Genomic DNA, 23,924 nt, shown 5'->3' with positions numbered 1-23,924 from the left:
TAGATGGGCTATAGTCCCTCCTATCTCGAGATAGGTTATGTGGGACATTCCCACAGTCACATACTTCAGATAAGGCCTCCCCTTGGCGAGCACGACTGCCATTTCCAGCTGGGTCTCCTCTCTGAGAGTTGAGACGATCTCAGAGGTCGTCCCTCGGGGTGGGCCGAGGGCTTTGAGCCGAGCTCAAACGATGGCGCAGGTCTCCGTCGGACATGTCACTTCGACGAATTCCGGTCCAGTAACTTCCATTTGAAAAGCTCGGAGCCCGCCACTGGGGGTGAGGATCTGGGACTTCCCTGGGAGCCCGGCCACGATGGGAAGGTCTGACGAAAGGAGGATTTCTCTGCTGCTCCCATGAGCCAGAATGTCTTGGACTAGACGGGGAGGAGATGGGAATCTTATTGGTGAAGGAGGATGCCTAACTGGGGACGCGATCCTAGTCCCGTCAGGGAGGATTAAGCTAGGTCACGGCCGCTCCGCTCTACCATCCTCCGCGTCCTGTGTTCGGCGGTCTGAACGGGGCACAGGACGGCTGGCCTGGGTGGGCTGTCGTCGCGAGCCCTCCTCGGATCTCCTCTGTGAGCTTCCTCGAGCCCTCTTGGGTGCACTCGAGGGCGGGAGTGAGCTAGGAGTTGAGGTTCGGACTGATCGGCTGAATTGCTGATCGACCCTAGGAAGTTCCTCAAATGCGGTTTCTTGGTGATGCGACATGGGAGTAGAATGTGATGTTGGGGGTCTAACCGACCGACTGGGCCTGGACCGATTACCCCGGTGGGACTTATGAGTCTCACCATGCCTCTTTCTGACGTTAGCGTTGGTTGTAAGAGAGGGTAGTCGGGCCAAAACCTCTTGAATCTGCTTGTTTGCTTTCGCCAGCTGACTCCTCAACTGTGCATTTTCCATTTCTACCGTCGTGTAGAAATTCGGGTTCGGATTGGGCGGCCGGGGAGCCAAACTTCCAGTGTCGTCTTGGCCCACTGGCTGCTTGCCCGGTCACTGCTGAACCTCAGGGTTCTGATCATCGGACATGGCGGCATGGTGGGCCTCCTGCCCATCATGTTGGTCCGCCTCGTTACCATGTCTTGAGCGAGTAACTACCATGGTTGGGTATTTGGGATAGCACCAATCTAAAAGCTCTCAATGAAAGCACCAAGCTGTTGACACGGTTCTTTAGCAACAGATAATTATATGAATAAGGAGAGGGATTAGTGCTAAATGGTGAACCATAATAGATGAATGATCTCAAAGGAAGATTATAACTCGAATACTTTTTTAGGTGGTTCAAAGGTTAAAATCCTTCTAGTCCAGCAGCATTATTGATATATCTCTGATATTCCTTACAGGGTATTTCTTTACAAATTAGAAGCCAACCCTTTGCAACTCCCAGGGTCTCCATATTTATAGGGAGAGGACACCTGGGTGTTGGCAAAGGAGGTCATCCTGTGACCTTTTTACCCATCATGCCACTTCTGTGACATTCATGATTAATTCCTAAAACTTGACAATGAAGTGTGGTCTAATCAATAGGTAAGGGGGATAATGGATTGCATGGCCCAAACCAGTCGTGGGGTGCCTGAACACGCACGTTTATGCTGCATGTCCAAGAATTCAGGAATGGGGCAGACACGTGATGTCTAATATATGCACGTTTACATTGCGTGGTTGACTTTATTAAGGGTCAGAGGTGTCAGCTCAAGCTCGTACCCTGAGCTTGATGTAGTCTCAGCCCGTGGTGTCCACACTACTGACCCGATGCCTTAGTAATCTCACTAAACCTTTGGCTATCTCGAGCTAAAGAGGAAGAGACTCATAACAGCAGCTCCGGGTAGGTGGCTTCCACGTGGCTGATAGAATTATGCCCTTTTCCAGCTCGCTAATAACCCGTGGATAATTAGGGCATACACTGTTACTGAGGCTTTACTGAAGAGTCACTAGACGGTAACTTTTGAGATTCTAATCCGTGGCCTAACCAAATCCATCCCCGAAGTGACTGATCGGCCAAGACAACTCATCGGTCGACATAGGCAAGCACCTCTCGTCGGCATAGGAAAATCACACCTCTAGCACACCTCTGGTCGGTATAGGCAAAACACTCTTGTAGCACACCTTTGGTCTAGCATGACACATCTCTGGTCTAGCATGACACATCTCTGGTCTAGCATGACATATTTCTAGTCTAGCATGACACATTTATGGTCTAGCAAAACACTTTACTGGTCGAGCAAAACAAAGGACTGGTCGGCCAAAATACTCCACTGGTCGGCTAGAACATTTTACTGGTCAGTCAAAAATCTTTACCGGTCGAACAAAAATTCTACCTGATCGGTCAAATCACTTCCAAACTAGATAAATAATTTTCATGACCAGTAATATCACAAATCTGAAGAGCCAATACATTTATTGACTATTAATGTGTCATTTACTGACCACGCATTGCCACTTGTCACTTCTGATTGCCACGTCATCGAACTGAAATTTTGGGGATAACAGTGTTTTTTTCACATTCACACATTACATCCAAGTGAGCAAGATAGTTTTTATTTATAGAGCTCCCATCCACCATTTGATTTTATAATGCCATCAAACCCCTTTGGGAGTTAGAAAACATGCACACAACAACTATAAAATATTATAGCTAATCAAAATCAAATTCAAGATGTGTAACTCCTTTTACACATCAAATGGTGAATTTTTGTGAGAATTACAATACTTATGATCATCATTTCTTAAGAATTGTAACTTACTCTATATGTTACAAAACTTATTATGATCATCATTTCTCAATTTTTAACTCCACAATATATGTTACATTTGACAAAATAATATTTGTCACACTTATTTGTCACATAATTCATTTAATCAAAATATTTTATTATATGTAAAATAATATAACATTCTCCCACTTGATTAAACGACACTTCTCTAGTGACAAATAATTTGTAATATTTAATTAATCAATCATACATTATATTATAGAATAATATAATATTTCCCCACTTGATTAAATAATTCAACTCTCTATAGAAACCAATGCATTAGTGCATAAAGTAAGATGTCTTTCGACTTGAATTTTACCTTAGTATAATTATTACAAAGTTTGTTGATATTTTTGTTGTCGAAGCATTGAACCACTATTCCTTGATAACAAATCGGTGATAATGCACACACTTTTGCTATGTTCACTTGAGAACTTCATGGCTCACTTTTGCATCGTTAATGGCCATGTGCACAAATCCATTCATGGACTTTTCTTAAGAATGAACTTTCAATTCTCTTGAGAGATGACACCACCCCTAAGTCCATATAGGTGGAACATTTATAATATCTTGTTACTCTTAAGATACTTTTCATCTCAAGACTAAGTTCAATTAAAAAACCTTTCGGTTTTAACCCTCCAATTAGTAACACTTAGTACTTATATCTTAGACGAGACAATTTTAAGTACTATACACATTCACTTAGTTGACTTGTTATTACCTATTGAATCTAACACTAGTTTGAGTAATTACTATTAAGATAGGTTACCATCAACCGTGAATCTCTTTAGGGAGTTTTAGTCTCATCCCTTGATAAGTACTAAATCTTTTGTAAAAGATTTAGTCATTTGTTAGTTTTCACTTAACTTCTCAAAATTTTGATTCCATTTTGAATAATTTTTTTTTCTCATGTATGCATACTTAATGAATCATCACTCTCTCATTATTTTATTCAAACTTTGTGCTAGCTATAGTTTCAATAAAATATCAAAATAGTGAGTTTGAACCAAGACAACACCCCCACTACTTTTTACACTTCAATACTCAAGATAAACACACTTTCTTGAATATTGATTCTAGAAACATTTTTTTATTATTATTACTCATTTTATGTTATATATTGATTCTTTATTGAACCAATCTCACAAACTAACATTAGACACCAAGCATGTCTAGATCACTCATATTTTATACATAAAGCTTAAAATGATTTAGAATGTGGAATTCCAAATCATATAACTTATATATATATACATTTTAATAAGATGATCAAATTAATCAATCATTTCTCAAAATAAATTGACTAATTTTGGAGCATCACCCCCACATTTCTCATAAATGATAAAATGTCATTTTAAAATAGAAATCTCTTCATTTTTATTGAGTCTTTTACATTATCCTCCAAGATAATACTAAACTTATAATTCCCAAAATTCACCACGAGTCCTTAAACCACATGATAATTTCACAATAAGCCAAAGTAAACAATACCTCAATGTTAACTTATTTTGACTCATTTACTTGAAAAAAAAAAAAAAAAGACACATCCATTTGAAAGTAACCTTCACTTTGTTTGCTTTCTTTTCACGTTTCACAAGATGAAATAAGTAAACACAAATACAATGTGAAAAATTTCTCAAACAAATAATCATTAATGTTTATTTTTAGTTGTCTAAATAATCTCAAAATTACTTACACAACTTTTGTGCATTTTCTAAGAGTCTATTTGAGATTCTTTTGAAAGCACCACTTTGACATCCATTGATTTTCTCATCAAAATAAAATTTGAAGATGTCAATTTTAAACATATAATCAAAGAAAATTAACCCTCGTTGTTTTAATTAGCACTTTCTCTTGCTTTAGTTTAAAATTATCTCCTCATTGAGATTAATTTAAACATATCACCATTTATAACCAAAATGAACAAAATTCTCATCAATTTATTCACTATTTTTTTGTTTTAAGATTCAAAATTGTTTCTCCAATTTTGTATTGTCTCCTCATTGAGACATTGAATATTTAAGAATTATTGTCCCTAAATAATTCTCAAAAAAAATTTACCACACTTTATTAGACTCCAAGGCTATAGGTCAATATGCCATCCCATAATTTTGGATCCACTTTGATCCATTCTTGCAATAGCAAGACACACTTACCATAAGATGTAACCCCCTTAGGTTCATCATTTTTTATTTCATAATTGAGATGCTCAACACTTAAATGAGAAAATTTAAATTCTCAAATAATTCTCTTTATTCACCAATTAAATAGTAATTCATCACATTCGAATAATAGTAGGATAAAACCTATTTCTATCACCTTAATTATCATATTATACAGCACACCATAATAATTCACATGTATATCCCCATATAAATATACTTTTAATTTAATAAATATTAGCATGATTATATCTCAATTGCCAACACATGTGATTTATCATACTATTATGCTTTTCCATTCATATAGATATAAATCACACATATAAATATAATGATTTACATATATACTTTAACGCCCTACTTCATTAGAGTCGTTACTAAGTGAGTTAAAAACGTGCCATTAGCCCACTAATCAAAGTTTTAGGTTAAATGTGTGACTAAACTGAGACAAAATCTATTTAAATACATTGAATATAAAATATTTGGTCATTCATTGAAAACATAAAGAGTTATACATTTGGAATCCCAAAATATTGTTTAGAAATTACTTTACATCTCAAAATATACAACCAAAGTTGACCTAGGTGACAAAACAACCATTATAGAACTTTCCCCCAAAATTACCCTGGTTGTGGCAGCCAGGTAGGCCGAACATGTACCCGTCGCTCCACGCTCTCCATACTCATGGTTGGTCGACCTTTCCTTTGCCCTTATCTGCACCATAGAGCACCTGTGAGCCGAAGCCCAGCAAGAAAATTCAACACAAATAAATAACACATGCATATACATCAATAGCATATAACAAAAAAGTCAACAAGCTAACCACATAACAGCCATGCTGTTCCAGGCGCTTTACCAAGCCCTGGGTTCACAGTCTTCACCGAGAAGATGTCTCCAGCATCCTAGGAGGGTCTCACCCTATCAGCTTGCACTCCACGTGCTCTATGTCGTTCTCGGCCCCTTTCCGTATTCGGCTTCCTGCTGTTCTCGGCCTTCGCCGTTCCTGGCCCTTGCCATTCCCGGCCCTTGCTGTTCCCGGCTGTCGCCGTTCCACTCACAAATATACATCATAACATAATAACAACAGATATCTAAACATAATCTAAACTTAAACACAAAGGTTTCACCCTACAATTCAATCAATAGGGCCACGCCCCGCAATACAAACAATAGGGCCACGCCCTGCTCTACAAGTACAACAGTTTTCTTACCTTTAATCTGGGTGCTAGCAATCAGGCAAGCAATCACGACCTCCAAGAACGATCCTCTCCTAAGTCCCAGCGGTAACCTAGTCACACATCACAACTAACTTCTCGTTACTACCCAATTTTATAATTATTCCCCGGAACCAATCCCTTGCTCTCAGGACCTCCCGTTTCCCCATACAGGGTGGTGAAAACGTCCCCCAAGCCCTCTGGGCCTAAGCCCTAAAACATATCATTCAAGGCCCTGAAAATGGCATAGCGCCGCGGCACAGCCTTACAGGCACCGCGACCCCGAACAGGGGCTCCCTGTCCTGAATCATCCCATCGCCGCAACTCAGAAGAACAGGGCCGCGGCACTCCTATGCGAACCCAGAAAAACTAGGTTTTTCCACCATTTTCCCTGAGCCAAAACTCACCCAAGCCATGCCCCAAGTGTACCCAAGTCCCAAAACTCCAAATAATACCACATACACAACATATATACATAAAAACCCATTCCAATCTCAGACCCAAACTAAATTTCAACTAATGGTTTAAAATTCAACAAAAACTTAAACTAAACCAGAAACTTTTAAAACTTGATGGAATCATTACCTTTAGATCAAAATTTGACCCTAAGCTCCCTCCAATTCCACTGCAAGCTTCAGTCCTAAAATTCCCAAGCTTAAGTTCCTCAAAACTTCATCCCAAAACCCAAATTTAGAAATCAATTATCCAAAACTCTCAAGAACATCAAGCAATACTCAAAACCAGAAAGTGAAGCTCTTACCTCTTCTTGGATTTGAATTTCCTAAGGCTTGATAGTTGTTAATCCTCCTCCACATCTTGATTATATTCCCAATTTCCTCAAAAATCTCGCTGCCTAGTCTTGAGCTCTCCCTTCCTTCTTGAAAACTTGAACCAAATGACCCAAAAATCACTAGAGAAGCCTAGAACGCGAAGGCTAACTTCAGTTGTGGTTTATCTAATTTAGAGCCTAAATGACCAATCTACCCCTCCTTCTAACTCACTTCTTTCCTAAACCTCAAGGGAAACCTAGTCATTTCACTCTTTGCAAAAATACCACCTTTTACTTATTATTTCAGTAGTAACACTAATTCTCAGGTTACTAGTAGTTACAAGTTTCACAACTAAACGCCAAATTCGTGACTCTCTGCTAACACCACGGGACAGGATCTTCTCATGCTGGAAACACCGCACAAAGCGCAAGATCATACCCTCAACGAGTTCAAATTACAAATATTCCCCTAATAGCCAAATATGGCCCACATGCATATTTAATTCACCTAAACATGCATTTCTAATCACATAGTCATTAAATTCACATATAACATAATTAAATCAATTATTGCTCTCTTGGCACACTAATCAAGGCCCTAAGCCTTACTAGAAAATTTGGGACGTTACATATACATGTTTTAATTTATAATGATTCAACTTAAATCAATAAAACATGTCAACTTAACTCACCAATTTACATGCTAATAAATTCCTATTACCACAATATATGACAAATTACGATATAGGAAATTCACAATTTTAAGATTATAAAAGAATTAGCACGTCATGACATAGATTACATATTGTGCATCCTAATTTCAGCACGAGTCCTATATTCAGCTCGTGTACAACTTGCAAGTTAAGGCACACAAAAAAAATGGCCAATGAATCTGTGTATTCTCCACAAAGACAGCACGGTCCCCAAGGTGATGGCATGAGCTGGGGTGTATAAAGCGATAGGCACAAACTTATAATATGTATAAGGTATAGCATCAATGGCACGAGCTCATGGTATATTCAGCTCGGGGCACGCTAAAGATCTGGCGTGTCCCTGGATCCCTGAAAATCCGAACACGTTATATAATCGTGCATGGCAAGCCATGGCATGTCCGCAGATCCCTAAAAACCTGAACACATAATATAATCATGCATGGTCAGGCAGGGCATGTCCGCATGTCCCTGAGGATCCAAGATCAGTTTTATTTCCTGATCAGACCATACCTTAGGATAAATTGGAATATTTATAATAAGTGTAATACATATAAAAATAGATGTTAAGTCACGTGATGACCCGAAGACCTGTCCAAGGATTTTCTCTATAAATACTGAGATCTTGGATAGAGGGAAGAAAAAATTATTCTGTAATACTAAAACTCTGTCAAAATTCAGAGAGAAAGATAGTAATAACTTAGACTCGTGGACTAGGTGGATTTAATTACTGAACCATGTAAAAAAGACGAGTGTTCTTGGGAATTTCCTTTCGAGAATTCTTGAAAGACCTTTTCTTATTACGGTTTATCATTAAGCACGAATTCATCACAGTTATTTTCTTAATTCACTGTTGGCGAAAAACTGCGTCAACAGTTTGGTGCTTTCATTGAGAGTTGCAGATTAGTGCTTTCATCAAAATCCCAATCAAAGTTCATCATGGTAGTCACTCGATCGAGACACGGCAATGAGATGGAACAACCTAGTGGGCAGGAGGCCCACCATGCCGCTGTTTCTAGTGAGCATAGCCTTGAAATCCAGCAACGGTCGAGAAAGCGACTGATGGGCCACGGAGACACTGGGAGTTCGGCGTCATTGCCACTGAATCCTAACCCAGATTACTTGATTGCAGTAGAACTAGAAAACATGCAGTTAAGAAGCCATTTGGCCAAAGCAAACAAGCAAACCGAGGAGGTTTTGGCTCGGCTACCCCCTCTTGCAATTGATGTTAATGTCGGAAAGAGGCAAAGTGGGTCTCATAAGTCCTGCAACAATGACCAATCCACTCCAAGTCGGTCAGGCAGAACTGCCACCTCAAGTTCTGCGCCCATTGCACAAAATGCTCAGCCTAATGGCCCTCCCAGGGGTCATCGGCAAGTCAGCTAGTCGATTAGGACCTTGACCCCAAGTTTGGTACCACCGTCGTATGCGCCTGGAAATTCCCATGGAAACCCACGGGGAAGGTCCAGGGAAAGCTCACAAAGACAGCATGTCCCAGCCAACCCTCCTGCGTCATGATCAGATTATCAGACGCAGAGAGTTAGAAATGGTGGAGTAGAACGATCGCGGGCTAATTTGGTTCATCCTTACAGGATAAGAATTGCCTCGCCAGCAAGGCATCCCCCATCACCCATAAGACATCCAACACTGCCTTGTTCTGCGTGAAATGTTCCTGCTTATGGGGACAGCAGGAGAAATCCTCCTCCCGCTGCCCTTACTTATGCCCTGCGGACACACGTCAATGATCCAGCTCCTCAGCCTCAACCACGAGCACTGAGTTTCACTAATGGGAGTTATTTGACTAGGAGCCATCAAAGTGGCAGATCCAATGCGGACCTGAGAAATCACCTAAGTTCGGCTCAGAGCCCTCGGTTCGATCCACAACATGATCTGCGAGATCGCCTAAACTCAAAGAGGAGAAATTCTGTCCAAAACGAAGGAGCCAGTTACACTTGTCAAGAGTGAGGTCCTTCCAAAGTACGTGATAATGGGAATGCCCCACCAAACCAAGCTCGAACTTGGAGGGACAACAACCCGCCGAACACGTACGGTAGGACGGGAGCTGTTGAACAACCCCAGAATAACCAAGGAATCGAAGACCAAAACCTCGAAAGGTTAGCACAGATGGAGGAGCTGATGAAAAGACTCCTATCAGAAAAGGAAAAGATGAATATGATTCAGGGGATGAGCTCGAGCTTTTTGCCCCAAACATTGCGCAACTGCATACCTGTCGGGTTTCAGGATGCCCCATTTATCAAAATTTGATGGAGATTGAGATCCGTCTTACCACTTAGGGATGTTCAATACCTTGATGATGGCCCACAATATTGGGCCCGAGCTAAGGTGCCTAATATTCCCCTCGACTCTGATCGTGGCAGCTAGGCAATGGTTCAAATTGTACAAAAAACACTCTATCAGCTCGTGGAAGAATTTCTTTGCTGATTTCAAGAAAGCTTTCAGGGCTTCTCAGGCAACTCGGATTAAGGCCGAAACCCTTGCAAATGTAAAGCAGCAGCCCAAAGAACCTTTGAAAGCATACCCGAGTAGGTTTGCCAACGTTGTCGCGCGAGCTAGAGACGCCGACGAGAGTTCTAAGCTCATGGCAATGAGGACGGGAATCCTTGTGGGAGGTGACCTATGGCAGGAACTATAGAGAAAGAGAGTTAACACTGTGGATGAGTTCCTGAACCAAGATCGAAGGTGGATTAACATAGAAGAGGCGCGAGTTTCTGTTGCAGGAACTAGCCAAGCCCCTGTTCAACCCGTTGGAGCGGCAGCAAATGTGGTTGGTGCTGCAGCTCAAACCATTGCCCTGAATAACCAAGGGGGTAATAAAAGAAAGGGAAATGGTGAGGGCAACCAGAGCGGGTTAAAAAAAACAAATCCATGGAGAAGTTTAAACTGATCTATGCAACTTATACCGACCTCACGGATACTAGAGAGCGCATCTTCTTGGCAAATTCTAGTCGCCTTCCGTGGAAGATACCAGAGCCGTTAAAGAATCAAAGGGTGAAAAGAGATCCCTCGAAATTCTATCATTTCCACAATGATATCGGTCATAATACTGATGACTGCAGACAATTAAAGGATGAGATCGAGACTCTCATCAGGGCAGGACCCTTGGATCAGTATGCCTGGAATCGAGTGACTTCCAGACAGCCCACTGGACAAAACACTCCATCAGCTCCGGAGGCTCCAATGAATCAAAATGGAGATCAAGTGAATCAAGAAAACCCTCCTATGATAATGGGAGGAGATATAGCAACCATTTCTGGAGGTCTTCATCTGGCAGGCACGAGCAGAGGTGCCCAGAAGAGGTATATCAACGAGCTAAAATCCCACAACGGAGTGGAATTTGTTCCGGGGCCGCGATTATCAAAGCATCAACGATTGGAGAAGCAACCAATCAATTTAATGGAGGAAGATGTCAGTCATGTCCAGTTCCCACATAACAACCCTCTGGTCATAACGGTCCAGCATGCCAACCAGAGAGTTAGGAGGACACTAGTAGATAACGGGAGTTCTGTGAATCTACTCTTTAGGTCTACCTTAGAAAAAATGGGGCTGTCTGTAACAGACTTGAAGGCAACTTCCATGATTCTGTATGGATTCTCTGGTGAGAGGTTAGCGGCCATTGGGACAATCGAGCTAGCGGTAACGCTGGTGAAGGTCCACGAACTGTCTTCAAGCTCCTGGAATTCATGGTCATCGATTGTCCAGTGGCCTATAATGCGATCTTAGGTAGACCTGTGTTGATGGCATTTGAAGCCATAACCTTTATCCGTCACCTAGCAATTAAATTCCCCTCCTCTGCGGGAACATGCACTGTTAAGGGCGATCCGCTCGCCGCCAGGGAATGTTATAGCATTTCCACCAAGGGAAAGTCACAACCCAGGAAGCAGATAATGAGAGTAAGCGACGGAGGCAAGGAGTCCCAGGAGACGGAGGCTGCTCCGGGGATGGAAGAACCTCAAAAAGTCAAGGATAGAGACGTCACCCCAAGTGATGATGTCGACCCCTGAATAGGCAAGGACAAGTCAGAGCTCCAGGCTATCGAGGAGCCCGAGGAGGTAAATATAGATCTCAAGGACGCCTCGAGAATCATTAAGATTGGGAAAAATCTCGATGATAGTAGAAAAAAGGAGCTTGTAAAATTCTTGCACGAGAATCTAGATGTATTCGCCTGGTCTCATGAGGACATGGTGGGGATCAGCCCAAGCGTGATCATGCACACCCTAAAATTGGATAAAAGCATGCCCTCAAGATCCCAAAAATAGAGGCGTTAGGGAACAGTCCGAGTTGAGGCATTGGAGGAAGAAGTAGCTCAGTTATCAAAGTGCGGGTTCATTCATGAAGCAAAATATCTGATCTGGGTCGCGAATCCTGTCCTGGTCCCAAGCCAAACAGAAAGTAGCGGACCTGCATCGATTTCTCTGACTTGAACAAAGCTTGTCCTAAGGATTGCTTTCCATTGCCGAGAATTGATCAGTTGGTAGATGCCACCGCGGGGCACAAGCTTATGTCCTTCATGGATGCGTATTCTAGGTATAACCAGATCACAATGAATCCTGTGGACCAGGAGCATACTAGCTTTATGACTCCAACAAATGTATACTGTTATAAAGTTATGCCATTCGGACTAAAGAACGCTGGGGCTACCTACGAACGATTAGTTAACAGAATGTTCGTTGGCCAAATTGGAAAAAATATGGAAATGTATGTCGACGACAAGCTAGTCAAATCTAAGACTGTCGACGGCCATGTGTCCGACCTAAATGAATGTTTCGAGATCCTGAGGAAATACACTATGAGGTTGAATCCCCAGAAGTGTATTTTCGGAGTGGCGTTGGGAAAGTTTCTGGGATTCATAGTCAATACAAGGGGGATAGAGGCAAATCCAGATAAAATTAGGTCGTTATTGGAAATGCCTTCACCCAAATCGCGTAAAGAAGTCTAGAGCCTGACTGGAAGGGTGGCAGCCCTAAATCGGTTCATTTCAAAATCCACTGACAAGTGCTTACCATTCTATAACTTGCTCCGAGGAAATAAGATATTTGAATGGACTGAGCAGTGTGAACAGACATTTCTCGATCTGAAAACACATTTGGCCGAGCTCCTAGTATTATCTAAGCCAGTGGCAGGGGAGCCCCTATTCCTTTATTTGGCTGTGACAGAAAATGTAGCCAGCGCCGTGTTGGTTCGAGAAGAAGAGCGGGTTCAAAAACCGATGTATTATATAAGCAAAAGACTTCTCAGAGCTGAATCATGGTATCCCCTGATGGAAAAGATGGCATTCTGCCTGATATTAGCCTCTAGGAAGCTTAGGCCATACTTCTAGTCCCAATCAGTCCACATCATGGCCGACCAACCTCTAAGGCAGGTATTGCGAAAACCTGAAGCATCGGGATGTCTCTTAAAATGGGCAGTCGAACTCAGCCAGTTCAAGATACTGTACGTACCACGTACCTCGATCAAAAGCCAAACCCTTACTAATTTCATGGCTAAATGCACTGGATTTCAAGAGGAGCTCTTGAAAGAACCAGTGCAGGATTTGTGGAGAATATTCGTGGACAGCTCCTCTAACGAGAACGGGTCTAGAGTTGGAATCATATTGATCTCTCTGGAGGGGCATCGATTCCACACCGTGCTACAATTCGGATTCGAAGCATCAAACAACGAAGCCGAATACGAGGCTCCTTTAGCTGGGCTTAGAGTGGCAAAGGAATTGAAAGCAAGGACCGTCCAATGTTATAGTGATTCCCAGCTCGTGGTCAATCAAGTGTTAGGGGAATACCTAGCGCAGGGTACCAAGATGGCAGCTTACCTAGCCAAGGTGAAGAAAGAGCTATCAGAATTTTAATGTGGCACCATCGAGCAGAATGATAACGCAAACGCTTTGGCAAGGCTCGCCACCTCCAAGGAAGCTGAGACTTTGAACATAGTACTGGTGGAATTCTTGGAAAGTCCAAGCGTTGCAGGAAACGCGATGGAGGTCGAGATGATTGACACTAGGCTGACCTGGATGACCCCCATGATGGAGTATCTTACAACAAATAAGCTACCTGAAGAGAGAAAAGACGCGAGAAGGATACTCTATCAAGCTCCAAGATATGTAATAGTGGATGAAATATTGTATTAACGTGGCCATTCCTTGCCTCTTCTATGGTGTGTTCTGTCGGAAAAGGCTAAAACCATTCTACAAGAGGTGCATGAAGGCTTCTATGGGGATCATGCTGGGGGGCAAAACCTAGCCTTAAAATTATTAAGGTAGGGTTATTTTTGGCCCACTTTAACAAAAAATTCCATCTCCCATGTTCAGAAGTGCGACAAATGCCAACGCTTTTCCACAGTCGCACGAGCTTTGCCAATCGAGCTAACGATGATCTCATCCCCATGTCCATTTGCAGTATAGGGAATTGATTTAATAGGAGCTTTACCTATGGGAAAGGGAGGAGTTCGTTATGCGGTGGTGGCCATTGATTATTTCACTAAGTGGGTAGAGGCCGAGCCTCTAGCAACCATCACCTCAAAGAGAGTCCTCGACTTTGTGGTTAAGAGTATTGTGTGCCGGTTTGGGCTTCCCAAGAAGATCGTGTCAGATAATGGAACTTAGTTCGACAGCAATCTCATCACTAATTTCTGTGAAAAGCACAACATAATTAAAAGTTTCTCTTCAGTTGAGTACCCACAAGCCAATGGGTAGTTCGAGGCTGTGAATAAGACCTTCAAAGTGAGTCTTAAGAAAAGGTTAGATGAGGCCAAGGAAGTCTGGCCTGAGCAGCTCTCGCAGGTACTATGGGCGTACCAGACCTCCACGGGACACACCCTTTTCTCCCTGAATTTCGGGAGTGAGGCCGTCCTTCCAGTCGAAGCAAAAGTAGCCACACACAGGCTACAGACATTCAGCCAGGAACAGAATGAGGATTTGCTTAATGTGTCTCTCGACCTGATTGATGAGAAACAAAAGGATTCACAACTACAGCTCGTACATTACCAACAGAAAATCACTCGTTATTTTAATTCCATGATCAGAAGACGTAGATTTGGTTTGGGCAACCTAGTTCTCCGAAGGGTCTTTTTGGCGAACAAGGACCCTAAAGACAGCACTTTAGGTCCGAACTGGGAAGGGCCCTATCAGATTGTGGAAGTCATGCGTGAAGGAACTTTCAAATTAGCTCGACTTAGTGGAGAAACAGTCCCACAGATCTGGAATGCCATGCACCTAAAGAAGTATTATCAATAGTGATACCATCCATCTATGTAAGGCTTAGTTATAAAAGCCATTTAACTGAGAAATGAAGGGATCGTCATATATTTCTTATTTTTCGTATAGTTTTAAGCTTTTCCCTTTGCAAGATTATTTATATATCAGTTCGTGTGATAACGTTTGTCTAAGTAACCGAGAAAGTTCACATTCTGGTTAATTGGGGGGCATATAACCCGAGGTGGATTAAAATTAGAATATGTGAATTAAGGATGAGTTTGAAACATTTAAAATCCTAGATATAACCAGGTACAAAACTATCCTGGATACAACCAGGTCCAAAACGTAGAAGTTAGTAAAATTGAGTAACCGATGTTTTTCTTTCAAGAAAAACATGAGGTGTCAATAAACCTAGCACGAACTAAGTTTAAATCATTTAAAACCCTGGATACAACCAGGTCCAAAACTTAGAAGTTAGAAAAATTGAAAATTCGATGGATTTCCTAGAAGCTCGAGATATCAGTAAACCTAACGTGAACTAAGTTTGAAATATTTAAAATCCCGGATATAACCACGTCCGAGGCCTGACACTTAAGAGGTATGATATAAATCAACACATCCGGTTCGAATGTAGCCAAATTCAAAATATCTATCCTGATCTAATAGTCGAGTCCTAAAATCTCGAATGTGCAAATATAAGAAAGCATAAACATGAGAGAATTAAGGAAAAGATTAAAATTAGATATACAAATTAAAAATAAAATTTTCTCGAGGAAAAAAAAACAACCTCGAACTGGCCCGATGGCAATCGTTTACAAACACTTGTAAAAATAAAAACCACAACAAATTAGAGCTCCGCAACAGACTCCTCCAGGACGCTCTGAGGAGGTGACCTCCTCAACCTCCTGCTCGCCCACAACAGAGGCTTCCCCCGTCTCCGATGGCTCTTGTAGGATCCGAGCCTTGAATTTCTCAAGATAGGGATCCCATAACTCGGGAGCCATGAAAGAAAAGTTGCCATCCTGGTTGAATGCCCAGCAATCGTACAACATATCTTCCATGGAGGACAGGGAGGTCGCCTTCTCCTCCTGCACCACAGACTCAGCCTCTTGCAGCATTGCCTTGGCCTCAGCAACATCGACCTGAAGAGTGGCCAGGGCGGCCTTCGCGGCCTGCTCACTTTCTTGGGACGATGCAAGAGCGACCTTGGCATGGTGCTTGCCTTTTTGCGTGACTGCTAGGGTAGCTTTGGTAGCCTGCTTGCCCTCTTGAGCTCTAGTCAAGACGGTCTTTACAGTATGGAGCTCGGTCTAAAGCTCATCGTTGCTAGCTTGAGGTCGGGCTATGCTACGGTGCTGAGCCAGGGCCGCCTGCAAAGTACAAAGGGGATAGTTAGGTGCATATTAGGGGGCAAAATTGAAAAGAAAAAATTTCACTAACTTAAAGGAAAAGATCTTACAGTGAGGGTCATCCCCAGAGCTGACTGCATGACATTCTCCGGGTTGTGCTCCTCTATCGTCCTGAGGTCCCTTGGGTTAGCTTTGTAGACATGCTCCACCATGTTGTTCGCAGTCTCATAAAGGGTCCCCCTGAAGGTGTCGGGGATTTTCTCCAGGTCATGGGGATCAACGGGAATACGAACGGTGGTGGCAGGGGCAGCAGGAGCTGGGGGATCGACTTGTATGACTTGATCTCGAGTAGGTGCAAACCGAGGAGGAGGAGGAGGGGGAATCCTTTTCTCCGTCATGGTGGAGGTCGGAGTTGTTGAGCTCGTACCTTTCCCCTTAGCAGGTGATGGGATGTGGTTCCTACCGTAGGAGGCATTTTCTTCGTATATCAAGGCCTCTTTACGACAGGACCCGAGCTGGACTTCCCGCCCTGGAAAGCGATGCGGAGATCGGGAACCCCGGGTCACTCCATTTCTTCGTCTGAAAAGAATAAGAAGGGAGATAAAACATGGATAAAGTCAGAAATTTACAAATATATATATATATACAGTATAATAAAAAGTCCTACCCTCCAGGTTGGGGGAGGAGTCTATTGTCACGACCTTCGGCCTCAAGAATACTTGGGGATATGGGGAACCTAAGTCTACAATTTCCTGAATTAAGGGAGGTTCAGGCTCGGGTTCTATTTCGGGGTTGGATTCCTCTACGTACTGCCTAAGTCCAGGGGTAAGGGTACCCTGGAGCAGAGAGGGCCACGACTTGAGATTGGTCTCATACTTTTCAAAAAATACTGACCTAAAGGATAGGGTATCATCTACGACAACAGTTCCCTTAGGATAGCCCATGTCATGGCGTAACACTAAGTGATCCACGCACTGGAGCTGGCGATTAACTTACACACCAGCATCGTGTCGTCGATCACGAGCTGGCGATAATCCTTCTCACTAGACAGAAGCCTAGACAGCGTATCGTATTGACCCTCGAGGGTCACAGATTTGTCCATCCTCGCGAATATGGCTGCACAAAAATAATACTCAATTAGTATATACAGGAGGAGTAGGTCCAGACACAAAGAGAATGATTTCACGAGCTAAGAAAGGAAATGAGACTTATGAGGACGGTTGAAGTATCAAAGTTTGCAGTTGCGGAACCCATTCGACATAAAGAATTGATCTTTATAGTCGTTGGGGTGGCTGGGGAGCTCGATGACCGAGGGCAAGTTGGGGAATCAGGTCAAGTAATAGAACCCGTCACCTCGCCCTCATTGCTCCAGACTGGCCTTGAGGCAAAAAAATAAAGGATGTCCGCCGGAGTAGGGACCTCCCACTTGTGCTTTAGAAAAAGATACTTTAACCCTGCCAACAGTTGGTATGAGTTCGGGGGGAGCTGGATCGACGCCAACTTCACGTAGTTGAGGAATTCGGCAAAGTACTGGTCCAAAGGAAGGAAGGCCCCTGCCTTCAGGTGCTCGTTGCTCCAGGCCAAGAAGTCATCCTGGAGTGGCGCGCAGCTCCTTTCCCCTTCATACGAAGGTCGTGCGATGAGGCCCCCAGACTTGACCTCAATGTTGTGGGACAACATTATCTTATTGACCCTTCCTTGGGTCGTGATCTTGGATACAATCGTCTCTGCCTTGTAGAAAGCATTGGGGTCCACCACGATCTCCCTCTCCACCACGGGGCCTAAGTGGGGAAGGGGAGACTCAGAGGCGATCTCCTTCCCCTTGCTGATTTGCTGGACAGACGGACCAGGAGTGTCTTTCTTTGGTACGTTCTTCTTTGGTGCGCTTTTCTTGGGTGCCATTAGATCGCCTAACGAACAAGAAGGATGAATCAATTAGTAGGCAACCTAATATTTTATAAATTTTATGACATGAATGAGTGGGGAAGAAGGGTATCCGTGATATACGAGCTGAGTTGGTCTCAGCCCATTACGTGATCACATGCGCTACCCTACGCTACGCGCCTCGGTTTCCCAATAGACCCCTGATATTTCGGGATTCGTGTGTCAGAGAATCCGGCCGCTACTAACCTTGGGAGGCGGTTTAGAGAAAAGACCGCCCAAGGAGCGTGTTCCCTAAGCAATCTAATTTTTGAACCCTAACCTTTCATCTTCTACATCTCAAATGCGTATTTCCTAAAAACTTACCATGAACTACCCAAATCTACCTAGAAAATGCCTAGTTTCGTAATGTCATTATTTTGGGAGGGGTTCTAAACCTTCTCTATAAGCCTAAGGTTGGAGCCTATATACCAAAAAGATCAAGGAAACACCCTAATAGTGACTACGGAGAAGCATAAGTGGACATGGTAAATCGAACTCAGAAGTCGATAAAAAAAAAAAGAGTTTAGGCGAAACAATAAAACTTACAGTGTAGACGTCGGTGAGAGAAGTGTATTCCACAAGGATGGGAGTGCTCACTCCTAAGTAGTTGTATGACTTGGTGTTGAGAAGATCTCGCAACAAAGAGTTTTGGGGGTTTTCGTTTCTCTGGGAAAGAAGGAGGTTTGAAGATGCAGAAGATGGAAGACAGAGAAATTTTTTGAATAAAAGGTGATTAACTGTAGGAATGGTCTATCCCTTTTATACGTAAATGGCATAACTCAATGTGAGCCACCCGATTTGGCCAATGCAAAATCCGAGGATTGCGGTTTGAAAGATGAAACGGCGGCAAAGAGTTAATAAGACAATTAATGCAGTCCTCGAAACCCGAACAGATGCTAATTGTAATGTTCCACATGTCCAGTACTCGAGTAGTGGGAAAACATGGGTAATTGCAATGTAAGTCTAAAAGTCCCTACTGTGTAGGTCAGAAGATGACATCATAAAACACGAGCAGGGACTTGGGGGGCAAATGTGCATCCTAATTTCAGCACAAGTCCTTTATTCAGCTCGTGTACAACTGGAAAGTAAAGGCACGAAAAAAAATGGCCAATGAATCCGTGTATTCTCCACGAAGACAACACGGTCCCCAAGGTGATGGCACAAGCTGGGGTGTATAAAGCGATAGGCACGAACTTATAATATGTATAAGGCATAGCATCAATGGCACGAGCTCACGGTATATTCAGCTCGAGGCACGCAAAAGATCTGACGTGTCCCTGGATCCCTGAAAACCCGAACATGTTATATAATCGTGCATGGCCAGACATGGCATGTCTGCGGATCCCTAAAAACCCGAACATGTAATATAATCGTGCATGGTCAGGCAGGGCATGTCTGCATGTCCCTGAGGATCCAGGATTAGTTTTATTTCCTGATCAAACCATACCTTAGGATAAATTGGAATATTTCTAATAAGTGTAATACAGGTAAAAATAGATGTTAAGTCACGTGATGACCCGAAGACCTGTCCAAGGATTTTCTCTATAAATACTGAGATCTTGGATAAAGGGAAGAAAAAATTACTTTGTAATACCAAAACTCTGTCAAAATTCAGAGAGAAAGTGTAATGCCCTGAAATCCTAATGCGGTTTAATGGTTGGATTAGTTGGCCGGGAGGGCCATAATTGATTTATTATGCCATTAAATGATTTTGTGCATGTTTATGTGAATTATATTATAATATGATGTTAAATGCATGCATATGGGTCCACAATTTATTTCAGGGGTATTTTGGTAATTTGGCCCGTTGAGGGCATAATTGTATAATTGTATGCATGTTGGTGAACTGTTATTGAGGCCACATCATAATGTGGATTTGTTCAAGCCATTTGGCATGAGACGATCTTTGAATTTAAATTATCAGTTTGGTCATAACAAGTTTGAGTTCGAGGCTCGGGGTGAGTCTCGGGGTAATTTGGTGATTAGAGCGTTGCCATGAATTAAAGGGTAACGGGATATGAATTGTTGATATTTGAGGATATCGAGAATAACAGGAATTGGAGGGTGTTAATTATGATTAACGAAATAGGTGGAAAATGACGGTTTTACCCTTGGGAGTCTTTAGAAACCTTTAAGTGACCTAGGGCAAAATAGTCTTTTCACTCCTAAGATATATATCAACCATTTTGGATTGTAGAAGCTTACCAAAACAGAGCTTTCTCATTCCTTCAACTGATCATCATTCCTCCTCCTTCTTCTTTTCAATTTTTGAACCTCAATTTGAAGAACCAAGCTAGGAATCAAAGTTTGGAGCTTAGGACTTTAGTTCATCCATTGAAGAGGACTTAAATCCAGCTTGAGGTAAGAATTTATCCATGAAACTTTAGCTATACTCTGTTTTTCTAATGGTTTTCAGTTGAGAAAGTTGAGGTGTTTAGTTGAGAATCAATGGAAGTTTTTGAGGAAATTTACTTGGGTTTTGATGCTTGTATGGTGGGTAAGTTGTAGTAACTATTGGTGGCTTTGCTTGGTGATATTGGGGGAGTTTTAATGAGGTTTTAGAATGAGTTCGAAGGAAAGAAAATAGGGGTTTTGGCTGAATTTCAGGTGGGGTCGCGACTCTGTTCTAGAGCGTCGCGGCCCAAGTTCATTGAAGAGGAAGGGTGGTGCTGGAAGGCCTGAGGGCCGCGCTGCTTGGGGAGGCAGGCCGCGGCACTTGAGGGCATTTGTAGCCAAAATAATGTTTTGATCATGGGAACTCAAATCTTAGGCCTCGGGATCGTTCCTACTACCCGGTTTCGTAGGATTCGATGTCCCGGAGGCTAAGTCTTGGTTCGGGAACCTTTGTTATTCCTTTTTTTGATGGAATCCCATACTTGGTTATGACTAGGTGATTGTTAAGGAACTAAAAGACAGATCGTTCTCAAGGGTCGTTCTTTTGCTAATTCTCGCTCGAATCATAGGTAAAAAAAATGCGCTCCATATGTGACATGCATGGTTATTCTTGAGGCATGTGAAATGTTTAAATGTGGACATTGATTGCATATCGAATGCTTAGCAAAACTTGCTCACTTGTGCATGACACTGACTAAATAGTCAGAATTAGCAATGGTGTCAGTATTAACTGTGAAGCTATGACTCATTAGTCAAATTCGGCAGTAGTACTGAGCACTGGTCACATGGTATTGACTCATAAGTTAAGAACGATCTTAGCGTATTTAACATAAGCCGATAAAGATTAGATCTAATCGACATCTACATTGAATGACTCAAATGAGCATTAATTCCGGACCGACCTCAAGTTCGATGAAAACTAAAAGTGCTTGTCTAGCCAAAGGCTAGTCATTTACAGCCAGGGCCAGCAAGCCCCGGTGACTATTTAGTCACATGGCTATGGGTGCCGAGCCCCGTAGTGACTACCCATTAGTCACTCATTTGTTTAAGCTAGTGACTTGCTCGTCAGTCACTCATTATGGTTTACCAGAACCTCAAGTGATCACTCATCTGATTAGAGCTATAAGCTCCTTCATGGTTAACGTAACCACAAAGTGATATTCACTCATCTGTTCAGGGCTATAAGTTGTGTATGATTATAATGATAATCATTTGATGATATTTATATGCAGTATTGAGTTTTCTTGCTGGGCTTTGGCTCATGGGTGCTATATGGTGCAGGTAAAGGGAAAGCAAAGGTCACCCAGCCTTGAGTGGAGAACTTAGGTGGTGATGTGTACATATGCGGCCGCTTGACCACCACGGCCAAGGAGTTCTCAGGGGAACTAGGGGGTTTACCCTATTTTTGCCGCTTAGATCGGCGGGTTGTAAATTTTATACCGTAATGACAATTTTGCATTGTAATTAACTTGTAAACGTTTTTTTATGGGCCCATGAACAGTTTTATGTTTTAAAAAAATATATCATTTCCTTTTGATTGATTTTCCACCTTAACCTATTAATAACACCTAGAAGCACGTTTTTAACCAAAGAACTCGGTTAGCGAGTTAAATCACAGTTCAAAGTTCACCGTAACTGTCTTAGGGTAACCAGGGCATTACAGAAAGACATTAATAACATAGACTCGTGGACTAGGTGGATTTAATCACTGAACCACATAAAAAAGACGAGTGTTCTTGGGAATTTCCTTTCGAGAATTCTTGAGAGTCATTTTCTTATTATGGTTTATCATTAAGCACTAATTCATCCCAGTATTCTCTTAATTCACTGTTGGCGAAAAACCGCATCAACACATATATTTCAAATCACAAAATTACACACATATATATACCCAAATATGTGAATATATATCACCACACTAATATTTAAAATAGTGTATTGTAGAGTTTAAACACTACTACAAAACACAACTTTTCCCGATAGTTTTTAACTGTCACTATTGAGCAACGACGACAGTCGACTAAATATCGTATTTGCCTTTGCCGGCATAGGGGTAACTACACCAACAGTTAAACACTGTCGCTGTTGTGGGTAACACCGACAGTTATTAGGTGTCGTCATTACTGGCAACACTGATAGTTATTAGGTGTCGTCGTTGCTGGCAACGCCTACAGTTATTAGGTGTTACCGTTGCTGGCAACACCGACAGTTTATAGGTGTCGTCGTTTCTAGCAACACCGACAATTATTAGGTGTCGTGATTGGCTCTCTATGGTGACAGTTTTTAACTGTCGCAAAGTTTCAACACCAGAGGGCACTGCAAATATGTTTTCAATGCCCCTGGTTTCAAAATCAATGTAGCAATTGCACTAAAAGAATGCACATCAAAAATTAAAATAAATTAACACTGGTAACATTAATTTTATATTTGATTAGTTCTAACACTTTCTAATAAAAGAAATACATAGTTCCAAAAAAAAATTCATAAAATAGATACCAAGCAAAGTTCCAAGAAAACTAGTTTGTCATAAAATAGATATTTAGCAAAGTACATAAAAAAGCTAAATTAACTCAACCTATTATTTGTTAGATTAATTCTCCAAATGATTAGTTCTAACAATTTCTAATAAAAGAAATACAAAGTTCCAAAAATGAATAAATCCCCTCACATAGCAACTGAGCATGCATGCCATCATTTAGTGAGATGCGGTAGAATATATTTTGCCCACTCCTCTTGAACTTCATTAAGTTTAGCGTCAGTACACAAAAAATCTAATCCAACCCATTAGTATGTAGTATATCATCCAACAACCTATAAATTAATCATATTTAATTATAAAAGGCATGCATATAATTTAAACATACAATTTAAACTTTAAATTATAAAAGACATGAATATATACCTCAAATACAATATCCTCAGAGTTTGTCCAATCTTGTCCATGGTGCAAAATTGTGTCACACCATCCTTGAAAAGCATAGCAATCGTGTTGTATCCAAAAACATACGATGGGATATTAATCTTCTTGTGATGGTCATTATCCCATGGTGATACAAACTTCAATAAAGAGGTCAGAGTGCTTGACATAGATGTCGAATCATTATGAGAGATTGACACTACCTCCTGTGTTAATGGCTCTACACGCGAAAGCTTTGGGGTTTGTGGATGTTGAGTGAAAGGTATCATTGCCTCAATATCTTCTTGGTTTCTCTTCTGCTTATGACCCAAGGAAAAGTTAAAATAAAATAAATTTCAAAATAAAATAAGTTAGACGATAATAACTTATAGAAATTACTTGTTCGTGCTCACTTACGTTGATAATAAGATGTTTATGCCAAGCTACTGGTATCCCAACTGCTTGACCTACCAAAGTGATCCCTACATTCAAATTAGGAAATTGTAGCCTAGCCATCTCTTCGTTGGCTACCTTAACAACTACACGA

General features: G+C 41.9%; 1 protein-coding gene across 1 annotated transcript in view; it reads right to left on the bottom strand.

Moving 5' to 3' along the window:
* LOC133832511 (uncharacterized) overlaps positions 1-23,924 on the bottom strand; it is a 57,070-nt gene that overhangs the window by 29,918 nt on the left and 3,228 nt on the right. Inside the window, exons 2-4 of the mRNA XM_062262848.1 lie at positions 23,795-23,916; positions 23,384-23,694; positions 16,275-16,743 (exon numbers count right to left, since the gene is read on the bottom strand). Of these exons, the coding sequence (XP_062118832.1) occupies positions 16,275-16,743; positions 23,384-23,694; positions 23,795-23,893 (879 nt within the window). The 5' untranslated portion in view covers positions 23,894-23,916. The remainder of the gene's footprint in view (positions 1-16,274; positions 16,744-23,383; positions 23,695-23,794; positions 23,917-23,924) is intronic.

Source organism: Humulus lupulus, chromosome 4, assembly GCF_963169125.1.
Source record: "Humulus lupulus chromosome 4, drHumLupu1.1, whole genome shotgun sequence".
Taxonomy (NCBI): domain Eukaryota; kingdom Viridiplantae; phylum Streptophyta; class Magnoliopsida; order Rosales; family Cannabaceae; genus Humulus; species Humulus lupulus.
Note: the sequence above shows the minus strand (reverse complement) of the source record. Positions and strands in the feature narration are given on the sequence as shown.